The sequence below is a fragment of the Mesocricetus auratus genome, unplaced genomic scaffold, assembly GCF_017639785.1.
Source record: "Mesocricetus auratus isolate SY011 unplaced genomic scaffold, BCM_Maur_2.0 Super-Scaffold_100004, whole genome shotgun sequence".
NCBI classification, from domain to species: Eukaryota; Metazoa; Chordata; class Mammalia; order Rodentia; family Cricetidae; genus Mesocricetus; species Mesocricetus auratus.
In genome coordinates, this window is record NW_024429189.1 from 69,523,464 (window position 1) to 69,551,451 (window position 27,988).

At 40.2% G+C, this 27,988-nt stretch overlaps 1 protein-coding gene across 1 annotated transcript in view; it reads right to left on the bottom strand.

Moving 5' to 3' along the window:
• Window positions 1-4,603: 4,603 nt before the first annotated feature.
• Trim44 (tripartite motif containing 44) overlaps window positions 4,604-27,988 on the bottom strand; it is a 105,386-nt gene continuing 82,001 nt past the window's right edge. The window contains exon 5 of the mRNA XM_005064872.4: window positions 4,604-8,991. Within this exon, the coding sequence (XP_005064929.1) occupies window positions 8,964-8,991 (28 nt within the window). The 3' untranslated portion in view covers window positions 4,604-8,963. The remainder of the gene's footprint in view (window positions 8,992-27,988) is intronic.

The window sequence follows — 27,988 nt, forward strand, 5'->3', positions numbered from 1 at the left end:
TAGGTAAAATCTAAAGAAGCTAATCTCGTAGAAAGATAGTGGAATAGAGGAACTGGAGGCTGTAAGGGCAGGGAATACAGAGGGCTTGGGTAATGGCGACCAAAATAGTTATTTAAAAGGAGTAAGTTTTCTTTTTTTTTTTTTTTTTTGGTTTTTATGAGACAGGGTTTCTCTGTATTGTTTTGGAGGCTGTCGGTCTCGAACTCACAGAGATCCGCCTGCCTCTGCCTTCCGAGTGCTGGGATTAAAGGCATGCGCCACCACCGCCCGGCAAGAGGAGTAAGTTTTGGTCTTTTGTATCACAATAGTGACCGTAGCTTGCAACAATCTGTTGCCTATTTAACAGGAGAAAATGTCCACTTATATTGCTATCAATGGCTTATCATCTCTACCCCAAACCACCCTCCTCACACTCCCACCACCATGACCATTTCTTAAGTTGATTCTTCTACTGTGTTTCTGGCCTCTTGTAATAAGCTGGCTTTGATTCTAGGATACAGCCTCTACCTGTATTCGCCAAAAGGTCTCTTAATGGGGGTGAGGGAAAAATTTTTTAAAGAAAAGTTACTTTCAGTTAACACCCCTCACCTTCAGATGTTATAATAATATAGCATGCAGCCAACAGCTGCATCCTTGGACTCAGTGTTCTCAAGACAAAGCAGAGCAGTCGCCCCTTCTGAACCCAATCTCCTGACTTGGGGCATAGAAGTGCTTTAAACTGTCCTGGCTTAGAGAGGCAAGCAAGTGGAGAATTTCCTGCAGTGGCATGCCTGCAGACCCATCTTACCCTGAAGTCTGAAGACACCACGTCTGCTAGCTGAGTGGTACCCAGAATTTATGGACTTCTTTGGGGTATGATATGAATCTGGGACCTGGGCCAGATATTTTCATTGGGAAAATGTGGGCAATTTCCAACTCCCTCCTTTCCTATTGCTGACTGTATGGTTCTAAAATGAATTATGATTTAATCTTTTCTGCTAAAGGTATACAAAATGTTGCTTGCAAAGAAATAATGAAAACCATGTAAGTAAAAGAAAGGAAGATGGTTGATTGATAACATTACAGTAAGAGATAAAACTGATCAATAACCACAGCAAAAAGCTACAGAAAAATCCTTCCCTGTGCACCAAATGGAGTGAAACAGATTAACACACTATTTCTACACACAATTTACACACAATTGGTGCAGTGCACGATTTTATAACCATGCAGTATTCACAGGACAGAAAGATAACTCCACATGAATGCTCCTGGATTAAAAAAAAATCTTTGGGTCATCAAATCAGGAACAGGTTACCCCAAAGTCCTTAAGATCCATGAGGAATGAATTGCTCGTCATTCCAGGGCTTAGAATATGTACTCCATCGGGATTAAAGTCAGCTACCCCTTGGATGACGGCTCCAACATAGATGAAGTTCTCTAGGGAGGGAACGGTTCACTTTGCTCCTGAATTCTTTCTCCTGGAAAAATCAACCACCAGCTTTCTAGGCTGGTATTGTGTTCATGCTAAGGTTTACTCTTCTTACAGCACAGAGTTGAAGTAGAAGTGACGATCTGTTATTATAGGTTAAATTGTGTTACACTCAATTTGCAGAGAGGGTCTAGCTTCTTTTTACTGTACTTCTCATCTTGTTGTAATGACTATTGCCTAAAATAAAATGGGCAATTGACAGGGGCTTAGGGATGCCTAAGTGATTTTCATAATAGCAATATTTGTTGTTGCAAAATTTGACCTGTATTCTGGTTATTAGCTTTATTCATCACATTGAAAACTTGGCACTTTTATTGTTCATGGCATTATATGCAAAGCACTGCAGCATGAAAGTCACTTACAAAGATAAGGGAAAAAACCTCTCTGAACACAAGAGGCTCACGGGACAATGAACTCTCAGCTAAGTGGATGTATATTTTGTTTAGCTAAATGTTCTGGATTGTCAAAGGTTTATTTCTTTTAATCCAAGCAGGTCTCTCTCTCTCTTTCTCCTGTCTTGTGTTACAAGCATCTAAAACTATTTACTGTACAAATACTTGCCTTTGAGCACTTTGTGTGTGTGTATGTGATGCTTGGTCATTATTTGAATATGATACAGCAAGATTCTTTTGATACTAAATATCCTCTCTAAAATGAGTTTTGCAGCTCATTTGGTCCACTTGACATTTTATCCTGTCTATTGCTGTCACTCTTCCTTCCTCTGGTGTCCCTGGAAGTCTGTTCCCCCTTCCTTAAATGTAGTCTCCTGTACACTTGGAAACTAATCAAATATTTAGACTTGTGGGAGGCGTGAGAAGCTGAGCTCTGGGTTGGTGCCTGATGTTTGGATGTATGGCCTTTCTCACATGCTTGCTTCCTGGTGTTTATTTCCACTTGGTACAAGGCTTGACTGCTTATTTCTTAGTTTTTAGTCACTTTTCAGTGGGTTGCACTTCTGTTAAGATTTTCCCAGTTGTCTCAATTACTCATTCTCCAGCCATTTGTTTGCATTTTATGTTCGGGAACCACAAATAAAAGAAATTATCAGATGGCTGAAACGAGGTGAATGGTAGCAATGGAAACCTCAAACGGCATGAAGATTGTGATCCCTTTTTACACAGCAAATGGCATGTTATGGCCACCTCAGACACAGAACTGTGAAACACATAGCTTCTTTTGCCACCCCTTTCCAAGAACATGAAGCAGGACTACATCAAGCTGCTGGAGACATTATAACATTTACACTATAGGCTCTGTGTCAGAGTTGGCTGCATCTGGAGATTCTAAGTCCATGGTCAAAGCTCTTTCCTGGTGATTCTATTATTTATGGCCTTAAAATGAAGGAGGTGAAGCAAGTCCAATGGTTTCCTCCTTCCTAAAGTGGGTCATAGAAAATTGCAATACTGTCTTTAGTCCTTCCCTTACTCTTCTGTACAAAGCAAGGGCTAGCAATTTATTTGCCCAAGGCTGAACCGTATGGAGAGAGTGCCAAGGGCATGATGTTATTTATCAATACCAGGTGGAGTCAGTACAGCCAGGAGTGAAGAATTGACACCACAGTCTGATAGTCTGGCTATTTAAGTCCTGGCTGGCTGCTTATTAAAATATACGTTGGTTGTCGTACTTAAATCTCTAAATATGATCTCTGAGCAATACAATAAAAGATGATAGTATTAGTGCTTTGAGAATTAAATAAGGTAATGTGAAAAGCAACTAGCAGAGTCTCTGGCCCACACAAAGAGCTCACTAAATGGTAGCTATTACTGTTAACAAAATAAATGTTTTAACACCGGAAATTGCAATATTTAACAAATATTCAGTGCAGCCACTGAATGACTTCAGTCTTGTTTCTCATGTGTTTGCTGAACATCATTCTCTCTGATTGAAAGACTGGTAGTCTGATTTTCTATTGCGCATATGTTACTCTGGTGCCTTATGACCATCAGGAGGTATTCCAGACAAGATACAATTTCACCTTTTTATGAGTTTAAAGGAAATTAGGCTACATGTACATGGAATCAAGAAACAATCAATTAAAAAAAGCTGTCTAAAGACAATAAAATGAAAAGGACTGGGGCAGCAGGATGTGGTATTGAGGCACTGGCACCAGGAAGCAGGACAAAGATCTTCCAACACATTGTGGTTTGAAATGCTGGAGACCATCAAGCGTTACAGTGCCTGGCAATATGCCACACACCCAGTGCCCAGCAAAGGAGGTGCCCTCAGCAACTGGGGCAGAAATGATTGCTCCAGGAGACAGTCTCTGTCCTGGGGCTTTAACCCAGGTTGGCTTATTAGATGACCTTGTGAAGACCAGGAGATATTCCAGACAAGATGCAATTTCACTTTTGTGAAGAGTCTAAAGGAAATGAGGCTACATGTAAATGGAATAAAAAAATGATCAATTAAAAAGGACCTTTCCCCAAAGTTCTTATAGTATCACATAGAGTTAATGAAGACATATTTGATAGATGGAAATTAGAATAGGGTTCACAAACATACTTGCCGGTGGCATTTAGGATTTTGATACATCAAATTTTATGCTTTGGGGGAAGGTTTGCATTTTCAGATCCATGTAGTTCTAGCATCTCTGATCTTCACATTTGGCTACTGAAGGCATGAGTACATGACTCCAGGTTTCAATACAACCTTGAAGCCAGACTGAAGTTTGTTTACTTAATTCTCACCAATTTTATCCAAACAGGTACTTTTAAAGTTCCACAAAGATGGCTCTGCTAGCTTAACTATAATTTGCTCAAGAGTGCTGGCTAGTTTTTATTTTTAAAGACCTTTTGTCAAAAACTAAATTTTGACCTTCCTCCTAGTCCACCAAAGTTGTTAAGCTGTGAGTGGTGTTTGAACAGATCACAGGAGGAAATAGTGCTGACCTTATAATCTACCCACATATGGAATCTAATATAATCTAGACACTGTTCATTTGGCTTGGTTCTCTGGTCTACTCTTTGTCACCCACCAGAGGTCTCCTAAGGCACTTTAGGAAGTCAGGAGTAAACTAGGTTCCCACATCTAATAACACAAACATCACCTCCAGCATTGTCACAGCTAAATATGCAGATCATCACGAATATTTATAACTAGCAGAGTCCTTTGTGCACAACTCTGAGAGACAAATGATATTTCCAGTAATAGTTTATTGATTTCCAAATGCACAGGGGCGCCAAGTCCGAACATCCTGGGATAGCAGTAAATCTCTCTTACAAAATAATTTACAGTATGAAAATGATATACTGAAACATTAACTCAGATATGTAATTCCTTTGAAAGATTGAGTGTTCCCCTGTTTAGTATAAAGGGTGGAAAGGGTAGACGGCTAAGGAGGGAATGTGACTGTGTACACGAAAACAGGCAGAAGACAATGGATCCGTTGGTTCTACCCACTCACGCGTGTGGCCTGTCACTGTAAAAGGCTGGTCAGGTTTAACTTCCATAAAGTATACATCAGTGGTCCCTCAAGGTCACATCAAGCCCAGCATGGACTCTGGCTGTTTCTCCACCAGTGCACCTCCAATATCTTCATTTATTTTGACTTTCCTGATCTGGCCTTTGTCCTGGTGTTTCTGATATGTTCTCAGCCTCACATGGTCATGTAAGGCTAAGTGATCCAAATGAGCTCCTGTTTTCCTGGGGAATACCTAGCTCCTGCAGTTCCTGGAATTCCTTGGGGTGTGGGCCTCAGAAACACTGCTGGGTGAAGGCAGGGTCAGTGAGATCTACGGTCTCCCTGTGGGCCTGTTCCCTTAGGGCAGGGCTGGACTTGATTTAGATTGGGATTTTTGTCTTTAGAAAACAAAAATCTAGATGTGCTCAACCCCCAGTAAATATGCAACCAATTTACTGAAAAGCATGTACTAAATGCTATTACATGAAAGCAGAATGTTAAGGAATCAGCAGGACATTTTCTCTGTGGGGAGATAGGACTTCCTAGAACTCTGACTACTACAAGGTTATAAATTCTGCAGCTGTATACTCAGTCCCAAATGGAATGTCCAAAATGATCCAAGTCACCAAAATTCCCCATGTTATTAGACATGGTGGAAGGGGGTTGGGGTGTAATTGGTGCAATTTCCTTCCTGGCTGTCACCTTGGCTCAGTGCTTTAAAAGTTGGTACCTACCACTAGGAACTATTCTGGAACCCACACTCCAATTATCTGTTGACATTGTATGGAGTTAGAAGAAGTGACTCTAACTCTTAAATAATTAAATGTATAGTATGCACATGTGTGTATAAATCTCAGTCTCATTTACACACACACACACACACCAGGAAGGGAGTCCAGAGTCAGTGATTTGAATTGGCACCTTTTAACAGAGCACAGAAAATGGTAACTGGATTTACTAAAATATAAAGATTTGTTTTTCTATAGTAATGAAGCAGGAGATATTGAGTCTACTGTAACCTTGACTATGTCTGAAAAGTTTACACTCTTGAAGGTCAAATACCCCTTTTTTTCTTTTGTGGCGATGGCACTGAAAAGAAAAGGTCCCCAGCTTCTGGAAGGAAGTTCAAGTTAACAATGAGTACTTAACAACATCCACTAAAGCAGAGGAATACGGCCATCTTGATGTCTTTGAAAAATAGTTTATAATGTGAATGGGCATACTGTACTGGGGGAACTGAAGGCCTTTTCTCTCTCTGAATCTGTAGGTGAGTCATGGTATAGGGCAGAAGGCTGATTGCAGAGCAGGAGAACTGTGTTCACAACTGCTTCCAGTGTTTCCTAGCAACTACAGACAAGTGTCTACTTGTTCTTGGGCACATCTACAGAGGGCCTGGCTCCTAGACTGTCCTCAGGTTACTTCCTTTTCCTGGCTGTCAGAGCTAGAAGTCAAACACTTCTTGGAACTGTCCTGAATATAGTGGTATCAAATCAAAGAACAAATCCCTCAGAAACTCAACATTCAGAAGGCTGCCGAGACTTGCCGTGGGTACCCGACTCATTTCTGGAGACATTCTTTACCTGTGTTCCCGATTTCCCCCTGCTGTCCACAGTCAGTCAGGACACATACAACTCTAACTCACAATGACCTGGAAGGCAAGAAGCTTCCTGGTGATGGGGCCCAAGGCCAAGCAGCAGCCCGAGCTCTGAGGAAGAAGCTGGCACCACTGCAGAAAGCACCCTAGTTCTCACACTGGTAAGTGTTGCCACAGGACCTGAGGGATCTGCAGAACTGCTCTCCTGTGTTTAATGCTTTCTTGGTTAAAGTTTTATCAGGTGCTGGAGACTGCAGGAGCCCATAAAGCAAATCCAAACCCTTTCTAAGTAAAGGGAAATGCTTTCCTTGAGGATCCCAGACAGATGATAATCTATAGAGACAGGTTGACAAATATTTTTATATTTCTGTTTATAGCCACTACATAAAAGTTTGGATTCCCCAAATACTGATATAAAGTAATAGCATGATTAGGTATGGAAAGCCAAATGATCTGCCCATTGGTAATACAAGGTCAACATGTAAAGATCAAACAATGATTACTGGGGAAAGACAACACAAGTTTCCAAATTCTGAAGGCTTTTTAATCTTCTGATTTTCTGCATTCCTTCTAGAGTGGGTTTGGTTCTTCTTTTAGAATTTTTTAAAAAAACAGGGTATCATTGGAGGTTGTTACCTCAGATTCTCCAGTCTTTGCAGAAAGATGGCAAAGCATCAAACCTGTCTAAGCCATCTATCTACTAGCCACCAGTGTGGGAATATAGATATCTTAACTCCTCTCCGCTCTGATATCCTTGTATGTGTAGTGAGCTAGGGTAATCCTAACCTAGAGCATCTAGGCTTGGCAGGTTCCTGACCTCAAAGGAATAATCATTTTATAGCATGCACAGGATTGAACAATGATATAACTAGGTTTCCTACAGTAAGCACATGTTGTTTCTGCCTCAGAACTATCCTGTACACACATTAGCTGCTCTTAGAGCTTCGTGCTAAGTACACAGGTTATAGGCAAGCAGGCAGGCAGGCAAAGGGGGATTTTCCCCAAGGCAGACTCCTTGGATCTGCCTCAGAGATACTGGAAGTCTAGACCTTGGTCAATAGCAACCCAAGGCTGCTTGGATACAGTTCAGACAGAATCTCATTGTGAACATGGAAATATCACACAAGCAGGAGAAGGAATACACTGCCCACTTGCAAACAAGAGTTACCTTCCAAGTCTCCTATTTTATCTTAACAGTTTAAGTGCATGAACACCCTCTTCTCTAACATAACTTCTTGCTCTATTAAAAAATAAGGTTACGCCGACTTCAAATCATTTGGTAAGAAAAACTCATGTCTCCAGAAGATGTGGCACACACATGTGAGCTTGCAGTTGGGTATCTCCCAGCACACCACTGCTTCCCCAACTCTGAAAAGCATGGTTGTAAGGAACTTGATCTAGGAATGGGATAAGGCCAGAAAATATAGCTCCAGGGCATGCTTGCTCATGCTACACAGGAGGGGAGAGCAGAGGTGTGGGAGGTGGAGTGAAGGGCTGCTGCAGGGACAGGAGGATTCCCATTATAGTAAGTAGAGGGAATGTTTGCTGGCAGATGGACCTGAATCCAGCCAGCAAGAGAGTGGCAAGGATTCTCCTCACGGTGCACCGAAGCCACTGTAGGCTGGGGGGTGGAACTGGTAAATTTTACAGCTGACAATTCCCACTTGGCAATATACATGCCAGCCTTCTGTGTTGTGGCAGGCCTATTAATCCACACAGCTAGCCCAAGAATCCAGATTTTATCAGATGCTTTAGTGACCATTTTGGAAAATTCAGGCAATCTGAATTCTGAAATACTGACTTCAACTTTTAATCAGATTTCTTTGCTTCCCCCCCTCCCCACTCCTTAAAGTCATTTCCTTCCTACCTCTTCAATCACTTTTTTCATTTCCACGGCACTGAATTATGAATCTGAAGTCCTACATAACCTCACATACTAAAAATATCTTCTTTCTAGCTCTGGACTCTTCCTTCAAGCCCATTTTCCACCCAGCTGCCCTAATGTCTTTCACAAAGGCAGAGCTGAACTATGAGACTATCTAATGAGTCAGTGTAGTCCTACTTGGCCACATTTGCTTTAAGCTTCTGTAAGAGCAAAGTGAGTTTTCTGTTTGCAGGTAAGGAAAAAACTGATTTCCTTTCAAGATAATCTAGAACCTTCCTAAGGACTGAAGTGATATTGTTGACTTGCACAATATTCCAGGGGCTGGCTTTCCTGAGTAAGTCAGTTCCAAGCGGCCTTTGGGGGAGTTGCCTGAAGAACCTCCAAGCTGATCAAAGGGGCTCTTCCTGTGACCTACCACATGAGAACAAGATGCACAGTCAGTATGCATAAAACTTGTTGTCCCTTGGAGACATGTGTGCCTGCTGTGGACCTGGGGACATATCCAGTGGAAGAAGTTTGTTGCCAGGCAGCTTTCACAGATATCAGAAGCCATTACATACACGCTGTCACACACACACAGGGAAGGGTGTTTTCCACGGGGAATGTTAAGTCTTCATGTGTCCTCTTCTTCACTGGCACCACTACAAAGGAAAAGGAGAAGCAGGTGAGTTCTGACAGCAATCACAGGAAGGGAGGCAAGACATATTCAGGTAGACAATTTCATGGGACTAAATACCACGACTGAGCAGCAGGGCCACAGGTAAGTGCCTTACTTTCTTTGATTTGTAATTTCTAAATTTAACTACAGTGATCATGAAAATTAAAAACTTATTATCTTGGGTTATGAGAATATCAAATTATAACACATGTAAAATACACAGTAACTAACATACAGTAAGTAAGGGGTATTACCAGACTTAGAATTTTAATGAGCAAAATAAACTGCTGGTAGAAATCAGGAGTTTGATTTCCTTTAGATGTTAGGCCACCTATTATTAGGTCAGCAAAACAAGAAGCAGCAACGAATGGCACTCTGCACTGGGTGGAGCTGAGGTCTCACCCATGCTGCAGAGTCAGTCTTCAGGAAGTGCTCCACCTTACAGGACACTGGGTCATTCTCTGTGTTCCTTCCTTCCTTGCCCTTATCACGTTCTATAGTTTGGTATTCTCATTCCCTTTCTACTGAAGTATATAAGAGTAGCATTAATACTGTTTTACCAATGACTACACATCTAGAAGTTATATAATGAACACACACAAGTGCTCAACAGTGACTTCCAAAAGCAACAGAAAGAAAGGGTAGGAGGAATAGACAGGCTTGAAAAGAATAGTCACAGTCACTACTGACGCAACCAGAGGACTCCAGTGTCAATGTTTCAGTGACAAAACACAAGTGTCCAGTCCCAAAGGTTTGGCTACTACTAAGATGCACAAGGTACCACTGGTCCTGGGAAAGAAAGGCAGTGGGTGAGCACACATACAGAAAGGCAAAAGCAGCAAACCTGCCTAGGCACTCCTCATCCACTTTTAGAGGTCACCGATTCAAACACAGACAAGAGCCAGCTTGATTTCTTGCTTACTGGACCCGAACACAGAAATTCCATGACCTGAAACTTGGTTGTTCACCCACTCTTTCTATCACTCCTCACTCTAATCCCAGGCTATTGGAATTATTATTTTCTGCACTGCCCAGATGAAGAAATTGAAGCTCTCCAAATAAGAAGCTAGGGTCCTTTGAGATCAAGGTTTAATTTTGGCTGGAAGTCTAAGGTTTCAAGCTCGGTAGAAACAGAAATGGTGTATAGTCTATTAGCTCCCAGCTATGACCTGGAAAAGTTCTCAGAAAGGATTATCTTTGTCTATACAAATCTGTGTTCTTTGTTTCCATCTGGGGAAACAGTCAATAGAAAATATTCTAGTAGTAGGTACAAATATTTAAGATACAGGCCTACAATTAAGGGGAGTATACTCTAGAAACCAGGAGAGCCAATTCAGTAATATGCCACATCAGAATTCTGCCTTACTCTTTTCCTATTGGTTGTTCAATCATAGGAGAAAAGATGCATGTAGGTAGAGCTGACCAGAAGACTGCCATTAGAGCAGTATTTGGGGGCATCTGTCCCAAAGGAAACAAAGGGTCTTTTATAAAAAGGTTGTGGCCAGAATCAAAGCACAGATAAAATTGGCCTCATATTCTCCTCCTTGGTTCAGAGCAAGATCTTTTGGTTTCTCTGTCAGTCTTACTTCTAATATGAGAAGCCTGATGGTGACTGTGCCCTTTCCTTAAGCTGCAGTTCACTTTTTAGCATTATTGAGATAAAGTGTGCATGAACCTACTGAAATTGTATTCAGACTTTTGTCTGTATGTCCCTTTGTCTGAGAAAGGCCAAGATTTTCATCATAGTCTCAGAGGTCAACAACCCCAACCCCAATCCCAACCCCAAACTGAGACTATCAAATCATACATGATTTCTTCTCCAGTTTATTTTGGGGGGCAGGGTGAGTAGGTATTTTGAGGCAGGGTTTCTTGTGTAGCCCTGACTATCCTGGAACTGTCCAGACTGGCCTTGAACTCAGAGATCCACCTACCTCTGCCTCCCAAGTGCTGGGATTAAAGGCATGCACTACCACTGCCTGGCTTGGTGTTCAGGCTCATTATAAAACTATATTAAACTTGGAGTAGCTCAGGGAAAGGTCACAGGTATTGACTGACAAAATCTATTCTTATTACCCTAAGAGAGTTCTGGTTCCTGGGCCTGAAAAGAAAATTATCACACTGTTAGGAGCATGAGACCCCATGACTCTGACGTATCATTTATTGATTTCCTCAACCGCTAAATATTTATTGATTGTCTACTGTGTATTAGGTTGGATGTCAGACCCAGAGTAAATAAGAAGGGCACCATAGTCACCCACATGGATGTCACAGCTTTGGTGTGATGGGGGCTGGGGAAATATCTTGTTCCACTTTTAAAGAAAAAAGAAAGCATATTTTCATAGAACAACCTGTTTCTCATGATATTAAAGGAAAAGGAACAGGGGGTGATGCTCCTCACACTTACACACAAGTGTGTGCTTAGCCCTGCATCTATGGAAGGTTACAAGCCTCTCAGCCAGTGTCCTACTACAGGGAAGTAAAGGCGTGGAAGTGACAGGCAGGCTCCTTAGCCAGCTCATACCACAGCTGCTTTAGAACTCTATTCTTGAGAACCAAATCCTTTGCTGCTGCCAGATTAAAAACGGAAGTTACTTCAAGAAAGAAAAAAAAAATACAACTTTTTGGATGTCTTTTATTTCTATACTAAATGGGTACTACTTCTATGAAAAAGAAAAAGGCTTTCTATAGAACCAGACACCAGGGATAATCCCCATTAACACATTGAAATATATTTGCATCTGTCTTTTCTATGCATGTATAGTTTTCATAAAATTGGCTCATAATTCCTAAGCTCATTTATAACCTAATTTTCCCATTCAAGCATCAGTCAGTCATGAACATTTTCCTCATCAAGAAATGTATTTCTTTAAGATTATGATTGAAATGCATAGATTTAGAATATAGCAAATATTGGATATTTAAAGGATTTCTATCTTTTCACTATTTCCCATATCTCTGTGACATATATCGATGCAGATGAATAATCCTTAATAATTTCAAAAGAAAAGTATCAGAAGGGAAACTTCTGAGTCAAAAGGCATTATTTGTACTTTTAAAATAGACTTTAAATTTTAGAAAGACTTTAGATTAATAAAACAAATTAGCTTAGCTTTCCCTAATGTCAACATGAAATGTTCAAATCTTGTCATTTTCTGTTTCAGGAAACCATATTTAATGGTCTTGATTCCTGGGGCTCCTGGTGATTTCTTGATGGTATAGTACTGCTTACATATTTTATAGGTCTCCTTCAGTTTGCAACTTTCCTTCCTTCCCCCCCAACACTTCTGGACCTCATCCCTGCTGATCTCCTGTGGTGAGGACTGAAAGGAACCTCCCATACCCTCTATGAGGGCCCATGCAACTCCAGGGGAGAAGGAGAAAATAGCCCAAAGGTTTGCCTTCACTGCTTCCTCTACCTTCAGGAAATCACTGGATCCAGTTTCCTCATCTTTTCTTGGCATATGAACTGAATAATGGAAACCAAATCACTCAAGCAGTTTTCTTAAAACACACACACACACACAAAACAAAAAAAAAAAAAGTAGACATAAAATTTACTAACATCTGTGGCTTCAAATTTTCTGTTGTATCAAGCCTCTAGTTCTTGCAAGCAACCAAGGGAGCAGGGAAATGTACTTGACACTAATCTCTATATGAAAAGGGGTGAATGTGTGTGTATTCTCGCGTGCATGTGTGCGTGCTCACATTATTTCAATAGCTTTGAGTCTCATGATGATTGTGGGATAAGGTGTGAAATCTATAGAATGTTATGAGTTGGAAGAACTCTTAAAAAATTAATGTTGCTTCTCCTATGGCTAAGAATTATTAATGTTGATTTAGCAGTCTGCCCCCAGCTTAGACTTAAAAGCTATCTTATAGTAAAGACAAACTACTAAGTTCATTACTACTTATGATTAAACGCTTGTCTTTCAAGGATTGGGCTATGTCCCACTTACAACCTTAACTACAAATGGTTCTGTACTGCATGTTCCAAGAATGACAATCATGTTTTTGTTTTTAATTGTTTATAACCATCTTGCAAATCTACCTTTAGTTCAAAAGGTTATATGACTACCCTGTTATACCCACCTTGCAATCATGTCTTTGTTTCAGAAGGTCATTAGGACCAATTGTTATGCTTATGCTCCCCTAACCTATCTATTTTGCCCACCAAATCCCCCATTTGGAAACCCCCTAAGCCTTGTCTTCCTCACATTCAATGCTGACCCTGCATTAGGGGGAGGCAGCCCATGTACATAAATGAAAAGTTTAATTAATTTGGCCATGATGATTTGGGTAAGTGGTCTTTCTCCTTCCATCTTGGTTTGGGGTTAACAAAGCATATCTGGTTTTGAGTCACAGCTCTACCATTTAGTAGCAGGGGTTTTTCAATTCTATGCTCTTACTTGAAAATGGAGGACAAATTAGAACTAGCTACTTTAAAGAATTAAATGTGCTATATCTATATATATATATACACATATATATATTCTCTCCTAGAGTATATTAATATAGATGGAAGCACACACACACACACATATATATACACACACAGTGTGTATGTTCACTCACATTGTATAATATCTGGAACACTTTAAGTACCTGATATATTTTGAAGTTACAAATGAATATTTAATGATCAAAATGACCCCATAAAGTATAAATGTTCTGAGAAACCTCCCTAGCAGACCATGGGTCACTTGTGGTCCTAGTGACATTGCCCAGAAATCTCACATGTTGTTAACAGTTTGTCTCTACAGGCAAACAAGGAACCCATTTTCTTTTCTAATTGTCACTGGAATAATGAGGTGTATATAACCACTCCAACACCAAGTGTGGATCAAAATGCTGTATCATAAACAATGATTGCTCTTATAAAACATAGCCATGTTGGTAAAGGGCAGGCCTGGTTAACAGACTTGTAAAACTGTTATCACCGAGGACTGTCTCGGTTACTTTTCTACTGCTGTGACAAAACAACATGACCAAAGCAACTTATAGAAGAAAGAGTCTTGGGGGATTACAATTTTGGAGGGTTAAAATCTATGACCACCATGGCAAGGAACATGGAGAAGGAGACAGGCAAGCACGGCACTGAAGCAGTATCTGAGAGCTTATACCTTGATCTATAAGCACCAGAGCTAACTGGGAATGGCATGCACTTTTGAATCCTCAGAGTCCACCTCCAGTGGCACACCTTCTTCAACAAGGTCACATCCATTAATCCTTCACAAACAGTTCCACCAACTGGGGACCAAGTATTCAAATGTATGAGCTTATGGGGACCATTCTCATTCCAACCCTTGCAAGGACACAGCAGAAGCAAGCTTATGTCTAACATCCCCAACAAAGAGACCCCAAAAACCAATTTATCTCCATAAGGAAAATATTTATCTTTGTGAAGAAAAGTTCTCATCTTGCTTCCCTATTAACTGGCTACATGTTTGGAATCTTCCAGAGCTCAGCAACTTAGCTGCAAGTTTTTCCCAACATAGACTCAAATTGCAAGACTTTGATTCATTTACTCCTCACCTTAATGACCCTTGGTGGGAGAGAGGTAAGGATGTCGTTAAGTCTTCCAGAACATAATGAGGGTGGAAGAGTTTAAGACACTGTTACCCTCTCTCATTCAGACAAAATGTCAGCTGAAGCTTGAATCCAGTAGAGGGAGAGCTGCACTAGTACGGTGGTTGTGACTAGTAGTGGAAAAAAAGCATGCTAATCTTCAAGACCCCATTCTGTCACACACAAGAGGCCCCTCTTAACAAAGGTTTCCACAGTGGTAAAGAGGACAACTTATAAACATTCACTCTAGGAATGGTGTGATTATTTGTTAGATACTGAGGTAATTCCTTTGTCAATATTTTTGCACAGTTTTACAATAACTGTGTAGCAGTACTGACAATTCATTTTACAGATGAAAAAATGAAGAACAGAGTAAGCAAGTATCACCTCAAGGTCCCAGAGCTAGACAGAACTGCAATTACAATCAGGGTCCATCCTTTGTTTTTAACCCTGTGCAGGAAACTCAATGATGGCTAGGCAATCTGTTAGGAGGTAAGTGAAGTCAATCTCCCAGCATCTACCCAACTAGTTCCCAGCTAATGCCTCAATGCTAAAGATTTTTCAGAGCCCTGGCTTACTTAAAACTCTACTGTAGTTACAATTGCTAGAAAACTTCCTCATGTCATGGAGAATCCCCAATAGCCTTGTCAAATAGAGGGTGGGAGGGCAGCTAGATTTTTCCCCTTTCAGTTTTTACAAATTAGTTTGTTTCAACGTTCCTGTTATAAACATGCTTCCAGCAAACAGTCATGCAAACGACCTACCACCAAGACACAAGAGAGCAGAATCTCAGGACTCTTAGAACAGAGTCCCTCTATGTCAATTTCACTTCTGTCCATCCAGGTCAGAAGCACCATGCTTGCTATTTATTCAGTTCCACAGTAGTACTTGTAAGCTTTTGGCTCATCTTCTTTCTTCCCCTCTGGAAATGGAATGGAATCTAAATTAAGTTTAGATGATGTGCCTTGGTCTACCTCAAGAAACCAATGAAGCTAGTCTGGAAAGAAGCTGCTTTGTCCTTGCAGCCTCTAGGTGCTTAACTACACTGTAAATGCCAGTCTCTTCCACTTGAGCTTCTTGGAGAATGATTGTGATCTTCATCCACCAGTGTTCAGTAACATGCCTAGTACTTAGCACACATGTTCCTGGCAGCATACCCCTCATTTAGCTGCTGAGGTGAAGGGTGGACCTTCAAGCCAGGAACTACATCCAATAGAAAATAAGACCTTCTCCTAGTGCTACTGAGGTCTGTCTGGAGACCTCTTAAGGAAGGTAGTACAAGATGCTAGCATTATCTACATAAGAGCATGATCAAGACTCTTAACCAGGTGTGCCTCCTCAATTGTGTGCCTTTGACAAAGCTATTTAATCTCCATTGTTTTAGTGATCTGTGAATAGTCATCAAATCATTCACTCTTTCAGTGAAAATATTTATTGAACATTTGCAATATATTAAGCACACACACACACACACACACACACACACACACACACACACACACACACACACACAAAGCCTTATAGCACCAAGAAAGACAGACGAGGTTTTGGTTCTTTTAGGGTGTAAATTCCAATGAGTCGACAATAAGCAAAAGCAAACTAATTATACTGAGCAGAAAGTACTTTGAAGAAAATGAAGCAAGATGACAAGTTAAAAATGATGGGTGCTTGTGACAGGGCCACTCAGGAAAGTGAAAACATGAGGATACTCCTTACAACTGAGTTAAGTATTAAATGAATGACGAATGAAAAGAGATTAACATATTCCCTAATCATTAGTACTCAGCCACATTCAAATGTTTTCCTGTCACTTCTATACTTGTCCTTTTCATCTCACAGTAGCTGAACCTCTACTCTGTGCAAATAAATGACCAAGTGATGGAAAAATCAGTGTGCAAATATGTAGGTCGTCTGCACACTATGAAAAAAAGAAGAAGAAAATTAGGTGACTCACTTCTAACAAATATATCACTCATCGTTGACAAATGGATTAGTACTTTCCAGGAAGACAATGGGGTCAGTAGCAAGGCATGGCAGGTGGAGGGAACAGCTTGAATAAACTCTGGAAGATGTGAAACAGTTTAACATGGTCAGAGGGCTGTGAAAACTCCAGAATACCCAGAATAAAGCTTGGGAGAGTAGGCTGAAAGTGACTCATCCGCAGCTCCCAGTGCTTCTTTTCACAGGTCACGCCTGAAGTGTCTCCTAAGAAGATGGGGGCTGTAGATGGGAAAGAATAGAAAACGAGAAGGGTGTCAGAGCTCCATATGGCGTCTACCACACTGCCAGCACTTCAAGATGTGAATAAGAGCAATGTTTAAAATATTCAGGCTGTGTTCTGTGCAACATTCGCTCAAGACAGCACAAACAGATGTTTTAGGAGGAAAAAAAATAGAAAAATAAATACCCAGTGGTAACTCAATATAACGTCTTTGTGGGGGAGGTAGGCGGGTATCAGGCTGCTGAAATATGACTATACTTACTATCAGTACAGGTCTGAGACTCAGCATGGATGAGTGTCAAGAGCTAATGTACTAATGCTGGGGGTCTGAAGTAATTGACACTTGGCTTCTAAGCAGAGTGTTTTCTGTCTATAAGCCAGAGGTCTCTGTGGAATACCTTGCCCAGGATTCTGAGTCGATGCTTTTATAAGATAACAGGGGTCCCTTTTCTACTGCTTGACCCCTACTCACCTATCTCCCTTCTTGAAGTAGGAATGTTCACTATATGTTTTCCCAGAAATGGAAAAGATGGCATAAAAGCTCTATCTACCTGTATCCTACTCTAATATTCAAGAAGCAGAGAAGACACATGATGGGCATAGACTCAGCAGGATCTGTCCCTACCAGGAGGCAGGTTCCTAAAACAGGTTCCTGAAGTCACCATTTATTTTCAGCTACTCTTACCAGAGGCTCTTTCTGAATTGTCCTTCAGTATTATCAGATGAGAGACAACATTAGTCTGGTCATTACTCCAAACCCATGACAACACCAAAGAGGGGAGAAGAAGGAGTGAGTAGAGAGATAACATATACACAAAGGGAACTGAACACGGTTGCCTTCCATCTCCTGTGTGTCTTCTAGTTTAAACTGAACAAAGACTATTGCTCTGAACTCAAAGTATGCTGTATACTGGCTAAAGTAACAAAGATGCTGAGCATGAGATCATGTGAGAAACATACAAAATGGTCATTACTTTTAAGAGGCCTCTAGAGGCCATTAAGTGAAAAGTCCCTATAAAAGTTGTTCTTCATTCTGAAGTCCTATACTTAGAACTTTTCTTCTGCTTGAAGCTGTAGAGCTAAAAGTTGCCTGTGAGACTAACAGAACCCAGCTGGACACAGACGACTTACTGGATGAGCCCGTTGTAACCACTGAGATGGTGGAATGAAGGTGGATGGTGAGGATTTACTGGAAAGAAAATGCCCAGCTTTTAAGGGGACTAGGACCAGTGTGTGAGAACAGGTGCTAAAACACTTAAGGAAGGTCATTAAAGACACATTTGTGCTCCTCTCAGTTCTTCCCGAAGTCTGTTCTGTGACATTGAAATGTTATAATTCTATCACTTTAGACTCCATCTATGGAGACAGATTTGTTTGTTGACTTATGATACTTACAAAGCAGTTACTCTCTCTGGTGGCCCTACTAGACAGAACAGTGCAAATACCCAAAAGAGCACCAGGACATCAATGCTCCCAGGAAAGTCTAAGCACTCGCCCAGGCTGCCCTGCTGTCAAAATTTGCAATCCTGCCTTTCAAACTGAAGAGGACCAGCAACCATGCCCCAGAGAAAGAAAGGTCTAAAGTCAATCCTTCCACTTAGAACTCCCCTGCAAAACTGACTCCCCTTGGCCTCAGTGTAAAATCTAAACTTTTAGCACAGGAAAAGCATTAGTAGCTTTCTAGCATGAAGGGGCAGAAAATAACTTCTTTAAGATTACTGCTTGTGTTTCATCTAGGCTTGTAGTTCTGGAAAGACAAGTGGGTAAACTAGTTCTTCCTGTTATTGACAAGAGTCAGGTGACACACTGTAAGAACAAACCTTGAGAGACCCAGAGAGGGATAGCAATCCCCATGCAACAGAAAAGGATGCATTGGAAGTTCCATAATGTATTTTTTGATAGATTTTCAGCTATAAAATTCTGGTAAGATTTGCTATCACTTAAAGATATAAAGAACATTTTTACTTTCCCGAAGCCAATTTCTAGAAAAAGTCTTGGCCATTTTCTTCTCCTCCCTACCCCTTCCTCTTTGAGGAGTATGTGTTGGTGGAGGTAAATGAACATTTTTCTGAACCATTAACACATAGTCTTCAGTATATGCAGATAAACATACATACATACATACATACATACATACATACATACATGAATACATTCTAAGTTTAGTTTATAGTCACTATTCTATCTTGGATATACTGTGTAAATAATAAGTCAGTGATCTTAAACTAAGTAGCCCAAGTTTTATTGAGAGGCATTCCTAGATATTTACAAGATTTAGCTGGTATAATATAAACATGTACTATTCCTGAGGATACTATTATAGTCTGTGAACTACAAGACCTCTTACACTTTAATTTCTGCAACTTATGAATGATGACTCATAATACTGGCTCTTGCAAAATTTTTAAAGGTACTCCTTAACTCCTAAGCCTCAAAAACAGTATACATGATAAACTGGGTAGGTAAGTATATGTGCATCTCACACAATGCATTCCTGTAGACAGGCTGAGTGTCTATAGCATTATGGCTGTAGATACACTGTGCAAATGAGAGAGGTCACTTTTTAGATAACAGAGGACTATATTCCCCTCTCCGTAAAGGACCCAGAGCTTTTTAGTCCATACTCATTCTTTAAAATGTGCTCCCACTTCTACCATAAAGATCATTTCACACAACTACTCCCAACCCCAGCATATTCTGCTTCCAAGTAGGTTTCTGTCTCACTATTTGCCCTCAACACTGAATGTTATGTCAACATACAGCTGATGGACAAGGAGATAGCAGGTCCTGAACATAACAGCAACCTTTGCTGGCTATGCACATAAGATAAAGATCTTGGAGAACTCCCTTTTCCCTTTCTTACAAAATCTGAGCACAGTTTGTGTCTAGCAAGCAGTCCAAACATGCATTCACAAAGAAATCTGCTTGTATAGATTTGCCAATATGCACAGTAAATAATCTTCAATGTGCCCTTCCAGGAAAGATCTAGACTCTCATTTCAAGCACACAATTCATTCTGACCAAACCATTCTATCTACTGCATGAATGCAAGACCATATGCACACACACAGGGCACCTCTCATTTCCTCTGGAGTAATGGGAGCCTGGGCAATACTTTAAACGTTCATTTTCTAACATAAATTAGAATGGAACATCAGAAACACCAGTGACATCTGCATGGAAACAAAATGTAGTCATTAGAGTTGGTGTTATTACAATGAAAGGAAATTCATTCATAATGGTAGAACATTTAAAATAATGTGTTGCTAGATTCTATGTTCATAAGAACAATAATGAAGAAACAGGATAGGTCATATCAATTAAAAGGATCAACAGGGGCACTGAGTAGCTTCAAAGGCTCTGGACAATGTCAACGACATGGCACATTAATAGATACACAGTGATGTAGCTTTGATAGTGAAGAGGCAGAAGAAGCTAGAAGAGCATCAGGCTCATACTGACAGAATCTGAATTCTGTCTCTGCTTCACCCTCGATACTGGGCAAATTACATCAAAACTTGTCTATATCTCTGTTACTCATGTATCTGAGAGTTGAATCCTCTCCCACAAGCCCCAGGAGGAAGGAACAACAGAACACATGTAAAATGCTTAGCATCCAATGCATAGTAGGCACACATACAGTCAATTGTATCTTTTGTTTTTGCTATCACTAAATAAGTATGTGGCACTGATTTCAGCAAAAATAAAGTGGAACTAACAAACCCTTCTTTTCCAGCACACAAGTTTATTATAAGCATCAAATGAAATGTCTGTCAGATATTATATACTGACTTTGTAGTTGTTCCCAGCTCATTCCACTCCAGAATATTTGCATCAATGTCCTCACACTGCAGTTAACATTGGCTGTATAATCTTGCTGCAATGTGCATTACCACAAAAAAAAAAAAAAAAAAAAAGAAAGGAAGGAAGGAAGGAAGGAAGGAAGGAAGGAAGGAAGGAAGTCTGGTTTGGTAGTAGGTTTACAAAGCATTATCTTGGGAAAGAAAGTGTTTACTTCCCTGATTAAAAGAGAAATGATCCTCTCATCATCAGTGGGCAAGGATTTAGTACCTCAAGCTGTAGCCCCTTTTCAGGCAAAGGGAATCCTAGGGTCTGCTGAGGACTCTGAGGCATGATGCCAACCGTGACCACCTGAGTTTGATCTCTAGGACCCATGTGGTGGAAAGAAAGAAACAACTCTTGCAAACTGCTTCTGATAAGAACCAAAGCAGCCTTCATATCATGAGCCACTGAATCAAAGCTAGAATTCATTTTTCTTTGTATGTATTCCGTGAAGCAAACCTTTATTTTCTTAAACTACTGATAATTGAGTTTTTTGTTGCTCAAAGTTGAACACAATTATAACTGATATAATGTGGAAGTACTCAGGGGAATCAAAAGGCATATAATTGAGGACAACTTTTCTTTGCCAAGGTTTTCCTTCCCTTGGTTCCAAATCACTAACTTACATGATACACACACACACACACACACGTCTCAGGTTTCATTCTTCAGAAACAGGGCCCCTCACTGGTGTGGAGGTCACCATGTATACACTACGCTGGATGATCCATGGGTCCAAGGGAATTTTCAGGTCTCTACTTCCCCCACAGTGGGTACTCTGCTGCACCTGGCATTCTATACGGGATCTGGGCATCAAATTTGGGTCTTCCTATTTTTTAGAACTCCAATTTGATAACCATTGTGCTACAAAGTCACTTGAATTTTAAGAAAAAATAAAAAAACAACACAAAAGCTTCCTTATCCTACCTCTGGGTTGAAAAAAGCCTAGGTGAAGGATGTACTACTGTTTTTGTCATTTTAATAGTTATTCCATTTTCAGGTTTGAATTCATAGAATCCCTTACTCCTATTCCCGAAATTATTTTATGCCATATATTTAATCTACTCTTATTTACTCAAAACAATTTCATTTCCTTCTTTGATATTTAAAGATGTTTGCTTTCCTTTTTTCTTGGGAATAATCATATTTGGCACCAAAACAGACAGATGGTTCCCTTCTGAGGTACCCAAGTTCCATATTGGTGACCAAGGTTCTGGCTTCCTGATGCACAGAATCTTGACCATCCTACTGTGGTTTGCAGCAACTTAGGGTGCAGTTAAAGTAAGAAGTTCTCTGACAGAAAACAATGTAAACGCCCATGCCCTCACTCTCTCACAAACCAGCTTGTTTCTAAGGACACATATAGATTGCTTCCTTCTTAAAGAAAGTTATTAGCTTTCCTTCCAAAATAATAACACCAAATAATGCAACACAGATTTACATGTACAATGACACACTGGCCAATGGTGAACCATTATGTATGCAGATGGCCCCATTATACTTTTTAATGATGACACAGCTGTTTAAAAGTACATTCTACATGTTTACACAATAACTAACACATTTCTCAGAATGGTTCCCTGTTGCTGATCTATGACTGTATTGTAATTCAGATGTAATATCAGAAACAAGGAAAGAAAAAGGAAAGGAAAAAGGAAAGGAGGGTGGGAGGGAGGGAGGGAAAGGAAGAAAGGAAGGATGGAAGGAAGAGAAAGAAAGAAAGGAAGGAAGGAAGGAGGGAGGGAAGGAGGAAGGGAGGGAGGGAGGGAGGGACGGAGGGAGGGAGTCTAAACCATGTAGTGGTCTGATGAGGTCTGGATTCTGTACCTTGTATCTGTAGCCCTGCCTCCCCTTCCCCGCCCTAGCTCTGGTTCCTTCACCTCCTTCAATACTTTGGGTACTTTCCACACCTTATCTACAGCAGCTTCTTTTCCCAAGCTTCCAACTCACTTCTCTGTTTCATTTCACTGTAACACTGCTCTCTGAAATTATTTTGTTTGGTCGTTAGTTTTCATTTTGTTTTGCTTTGCTTTGGGGGGGACAGAGTTTCAGTGTGTAGTCCAGGTAACATCTCAATTTAAAATCTTCCTCCTCCTCTCTATCTCTCCAGTCCTGGGATTATAGGTATGTGTCACTATGATCCACTTTTTTTAGCATTTTTGTCTATTTCCTACTAGAATAAAATCCGAACAGAGAGACCTTACCTGGCATTTTTACCCCATACTTTGGCATCAAGGGCAGTGTTCAAGTGCCCAATAAATATGGCTTTAAAACAAGAAGAGGAAGAGGAAGAGTGGGAGAAGGAGCAGCAGCAGCAGAGCAGTGTGTACTCAGTATATCTACTCTGCTGATCTTTATCTCCTTTTAGGGGAGGCATTGGGGTTGACAAGATAGCTGCATGCTATGGGCAGTGAGGTAGGCTTTGGGGGGCTATGTGGTACTGAGGAAAAAGCAAAAGTCCTGGTCCAGTCCTTACAAAATCCATAGAAGCTAAGATAGATCCTTTCATCTCTCAGAACATTATTTTCACAATCTATATGCAAAAGCGATTCAGAGGATCAGTATACAATGTCACAAAACAGAAATGGCAGTTAGTCAATTTTCTGTTTATTCCTCAAGGCTGTAAAAGGAGGAAGCAGTATAGGAATCCCAGGAAAGTAGTCTTTAATATTTTTCCCATTTCACCAGTTCCCTGAGCAACTGTCCTGATTCTTTAGCAATGGTTCTTAACCTTCCTAATGCTGTGAGCCCCAACCATAATATTATTTCGTTGCTACTCCATTAATTGTAATTTTGCTACTGTTATAAATAATAATGCAAACATATGACATGCAGGATATCTGATAGGTGACGCCCCAAAGGGGTTAAGACCTACATATTGAGAACAACTGCTTTAGGGCAATAATCTCTAGTTGCTTTGTCATGAAGTTGAGTCCACTGGTCAATTTTTAAGTCTTGAGAACATTCTCAAAACACTGAGCATCAGTCTACCCTGTAGAACGGGAGAGATTTATTTCTCACTTCTCACCTGATGTTCACTTATTTTAAATGGCTACTGCATCCCACAGAAATAATGACACAAATCCATTTTACAGAACTTTGGGTGTTGATGCTTCCAGAAACATATGAATCTTTAGGTTTCATCAAAATGGTACATTCTAAGCTACAAGGGCTGCTGGAGAGAATACTTGTCACAGCTATTTGAAAAAACCCAACACCTTATATTTACTTCATTTTGTTGATTCATTTGTTCATCAGTAAGCACTGTGTAAGTGCCAACTCTTTATGCAGTCCTAGTGGTGTTATCAAATACTGGGCAGTTATTAAATGATAGTCATTATCACCTAGTCCTTTATGTTCTTCATCCTGACTTTATCCCATAATCACTATGAATAGCTCTAGTTTATAGACAAGAAATCTGAAGCTGGGTTTACATAAACTATCTTCTTTTTGCAATATATTGAATTTTCTATTGCTTATTGCATGATTAAAATTTGTAAATATGACAAAACTGTCTTCTATCTTCTATTTAACAAGTTCTGAGTTAAGAGGTTTTTCTCTTTTTAATTTCTGAGCATTGAAGACTGGCCTCAAACTTGCAATTTTTCTACCTCATCTTTCTCAAGTGCTGTGCTTACAGGCATGTTCCACCACACTCAGCTTAATTACCCTTTTGTAATGTCAAACTCTATGATGTTAATGATCACTTTCTAGCACATAGGTTCTGAACATGCACTTGGTACCTATCAGGGCTCTAGATACTTTCTTAAATTAAAAATAATCAAGGCTAGATTATGACCTTTCTTAGGATGGGAGATACATCTTATTTATTATGCTTCCAGTCTCCTACACATGCCAACAGTATTTTTTGAGTTACTTGATAAGAGTATAACTCTTGTCCTAAAAGACATAGCAGGATAAAAGAGACAAGTTCTATAAATAACTTAATTTAAAAAAGGACCAAGGCACAAAACTACAGAGGTTCAGGGAGTACAGAAGGCAGGAGTACAGACAGGGAAATGGGCTTTTCTCTGCCATTACTCAGTAGTCAGAGGAAGTTGGACTAGCCTCAGCATCATAGACTCAGAACCTTTCAAGGCATGACAGGTAGAACAAGCAAATGAACTGGATGAAGAAAGACTGTGGTACACTGAAAAGCACACTCCTATCTTAATAACAGCTCCAATCTAGGGGTTACCAACATTGAGAAAAATTCACCCTTAGATTTTAAATACTGATATAAATTTTAGAAGTACTCAAAACAGACAAAATCTTTGTCAGATTTGACTGACTACTTAATAGCTTGCAGCCTCAAAGTTCAATTACTATTTTGCAATCTTTAAAAAACATTTTAATGTGTACATGTGTGCACGTGTGTATACACATACATGGTGAAGATGTCAGAAGTCCTGGAGCTGGAGGTATGGCTTGTCAGCTGACCAATGTTAAGTGCTGGGGACAGAACCATGGTCCTCTTCAAGAGTAGCAAGTGCCCTTAACTGCTGAGACAACTCTTGAGCCCCTACTTCACAATCCTTTCATATTCAAGGGCCCTCATTTAACCCCCAATGGACTTCAGATTCTGGAATTCTTAGTTTTTTTTTGTTTTTAGTTTTTTTTTTTTTTTGCTTTTTTTTTGGCACACTGAAAAAAGAGCAACAGTCTGACAGTAACAAATTTTACTCTTCTAACAAAAGCATTTCAAGTTGTTCATTAGTTTCCCTAAAAGAATTTAACAGCCAGGTGGTAATCTCAGCACTTGGGAGGCAGAGACAGTGAATTTGAAGTCAGCATGGTCTACAAAGACTTCCATGACAGCCAGGACTACTAAAGAAACCTTGTCTGGAAAAACCAAGCCTCTACCCCTACCTGTGAGGCCCCCCCCAAAAAATAAAGAAAACGTATTTAATATACTAGAAAGATGATTAACATTAACTGCATCCTAAACAAAGAAATATGGCTTTTATATTAATGAGTATAAACTTGTTAAAGATTAATGTTAAGATTTTTCCAATAAAATTTTATAGATTACTAAAAATATATCATAGATTTTATTTTTATCTTGGAATCTAGAAATCAGAATTATTGAAATAAGCAAGTGGGCTGTATGATCTGAATAGAGGTGAAGTAGGAAATATGAGATTTGTACTCTAAGAGAACAGTTTCAAGCATATCCTTTACTAACTGGTGATTGTTCTAGTTTGATTTCTTTTGCTGTTAAAAAAAAAAAAACCATGACCAAAAGCAACATGTGTATGGTTGTGTGTGCTGGGGGGAATGGGAGTCATAGTCCATCACTGAGGGAAGTCAGGGCAGGAATTCAGGCAGGAGCCAAAGCAAAAATCATTGGAGGTTTCTACTGGTTCACAGCCTCTGGGTTTGGCTCAGCAATTTTTTTTTAAATACAGTCCCAGGCCACCTGTCTAGGAACGTACTACCCATAGTGGGCTAGACTCTCCTACATTAATTAGCAATCAAGAAAATGCCACACAGATATGCCCGCTGGCCAATCTGATGGAGGCAATTATTCAACGGAGGTTCCATTTTCTCAAGTGTGTCAAGCTGACATCCAAGATTAGCCATCACAGTGCTCGTCAATGAATTATGCAGCTGCTGAAGTAATTTCCCCTATGTTACAGGACTTTTCTGCTTAGTAAATGAAGGCACGGAGACACGCTACTTCGCAGGGTGCCTGCAACTGTTAGGATATTAACTAGTAACACTTCTTTATTTCTGTTCTGTGCCTACACTCAAAGCTTGAATCCATGTTAAATGCTCTCTTTGGGCCACCTTAAAAAAAAAAAATCACTGAGCTTTTAATCCTCATCCCTCACTTAAACTTCCTTTAAATCATCTTGCTTGGTAGGCCTTACCAGGTTCCCTTCCCTAGAGCTCCCAGACTATGGCTCAGTAAGTGCTATAATGCAGCACAGGGTTGTGAGCAACCTCTTAGAATTACAGTTTTAGAGAAGGTTTCCTACTGTCAATTATTAAAATTTCCCCTGCAGCTATTGACCATTCCATTGCTCTATCTGGTTGAGCAAGTTCTCAGGGCCAGGAGCCTATATAATTGTAGCTGTAGCCATCATTTACTGAATGTATTGTACTAAGCCCTGTTACTGCACAGTACAGGTTACAGGTGGAAAATCCAAAGGTCACAGGTCAACTCACTTCTCAAGGCTGTGTCCATCAGAAAATAATTTGAGTTTTGACTTTTGGCTCTGCATCTATCTTAACTTCAAAGGCCATGCTGTCTAGAGTGTACCAAGTAGCCTCCCTTTAAGTAGTACATCTGAGGTGGGTATATGTTTACATGTATATGTGTGTATGGCCTTCTTTCACAAAGACAGAACATTTTTAGAATATTTCTCCATTATTCCCACCACAGCAGAGAAACAATACAAACATAGGAAAGTCAAAGAAACAGAAAGGGCAGCATCTTCAACTTGCTTCCTTATTGGTCCTTCCTAGCACAGAGTAGCAACACTGAGAATTGCCAGTTGCAAATGAAATCTCTTGACTGACCGGGGGCGGGGGGGGGGGGCACACAGCCCCATATGAGGACAAGTCTTTTCTGTGCTCCTATCCATATTCGAGTAAATATTATCCTCAATTAAATCACATTTGTGATCCATGCTCTTTTCCTCTCATCATAACAAAGCAGCACCTTGATAACACTGCTTAATATTATTATCATTAAAATGGTTCTGGCTCGTGAATAAAATGAAAACTCCTCTATGACACACAGAATCATAACGATGGAGAGCCTTCTATTACATCTTTAGTCAAAGGAGTCCAAGGGGTGGTGACAGCCTGAGTCAGAGCTGGAGAACTAGAAACTTAGTGTGAGTCTTTGAAAACCACGCTTTATTAGGCAAACAGATATCACAGCGTTATCTCTTAGCAGCTCATGTTGATAGAGAGACCAAAACAGCCAGAAACCAATGCTTCTATCTCTAACATAGTTTACTAACAGTTTCGTTAGTATTCCCAAGTCATCTGATATGATTTATCATAAATCCCACATAAGTCTCACACCACTGAGGCATGAATCAGTCCTGTTTTGTATATTAGGGAACAGCTCACAAGAAACAGGGACTTTTTCCTGTCACTGAAGGAATAGGAGAATAAACTTAATCGGTTGACTCCAAATTCACTCTTTTCCTCATATACCTAGCCTGTAAGAGGCCACAGTAAACAAGAAAATGAAGAAGAAGCCAAACGCTATATTAATGGTAATTTCTCTGATTATCTGTGAAATGCTGGGTGTGCCCACCCCCAGGAATTTATTCTGGGGTGGACACTGAATTTGGAAAATTAGGGGGCTATTCTCTTATCTAGCTATTGGAAA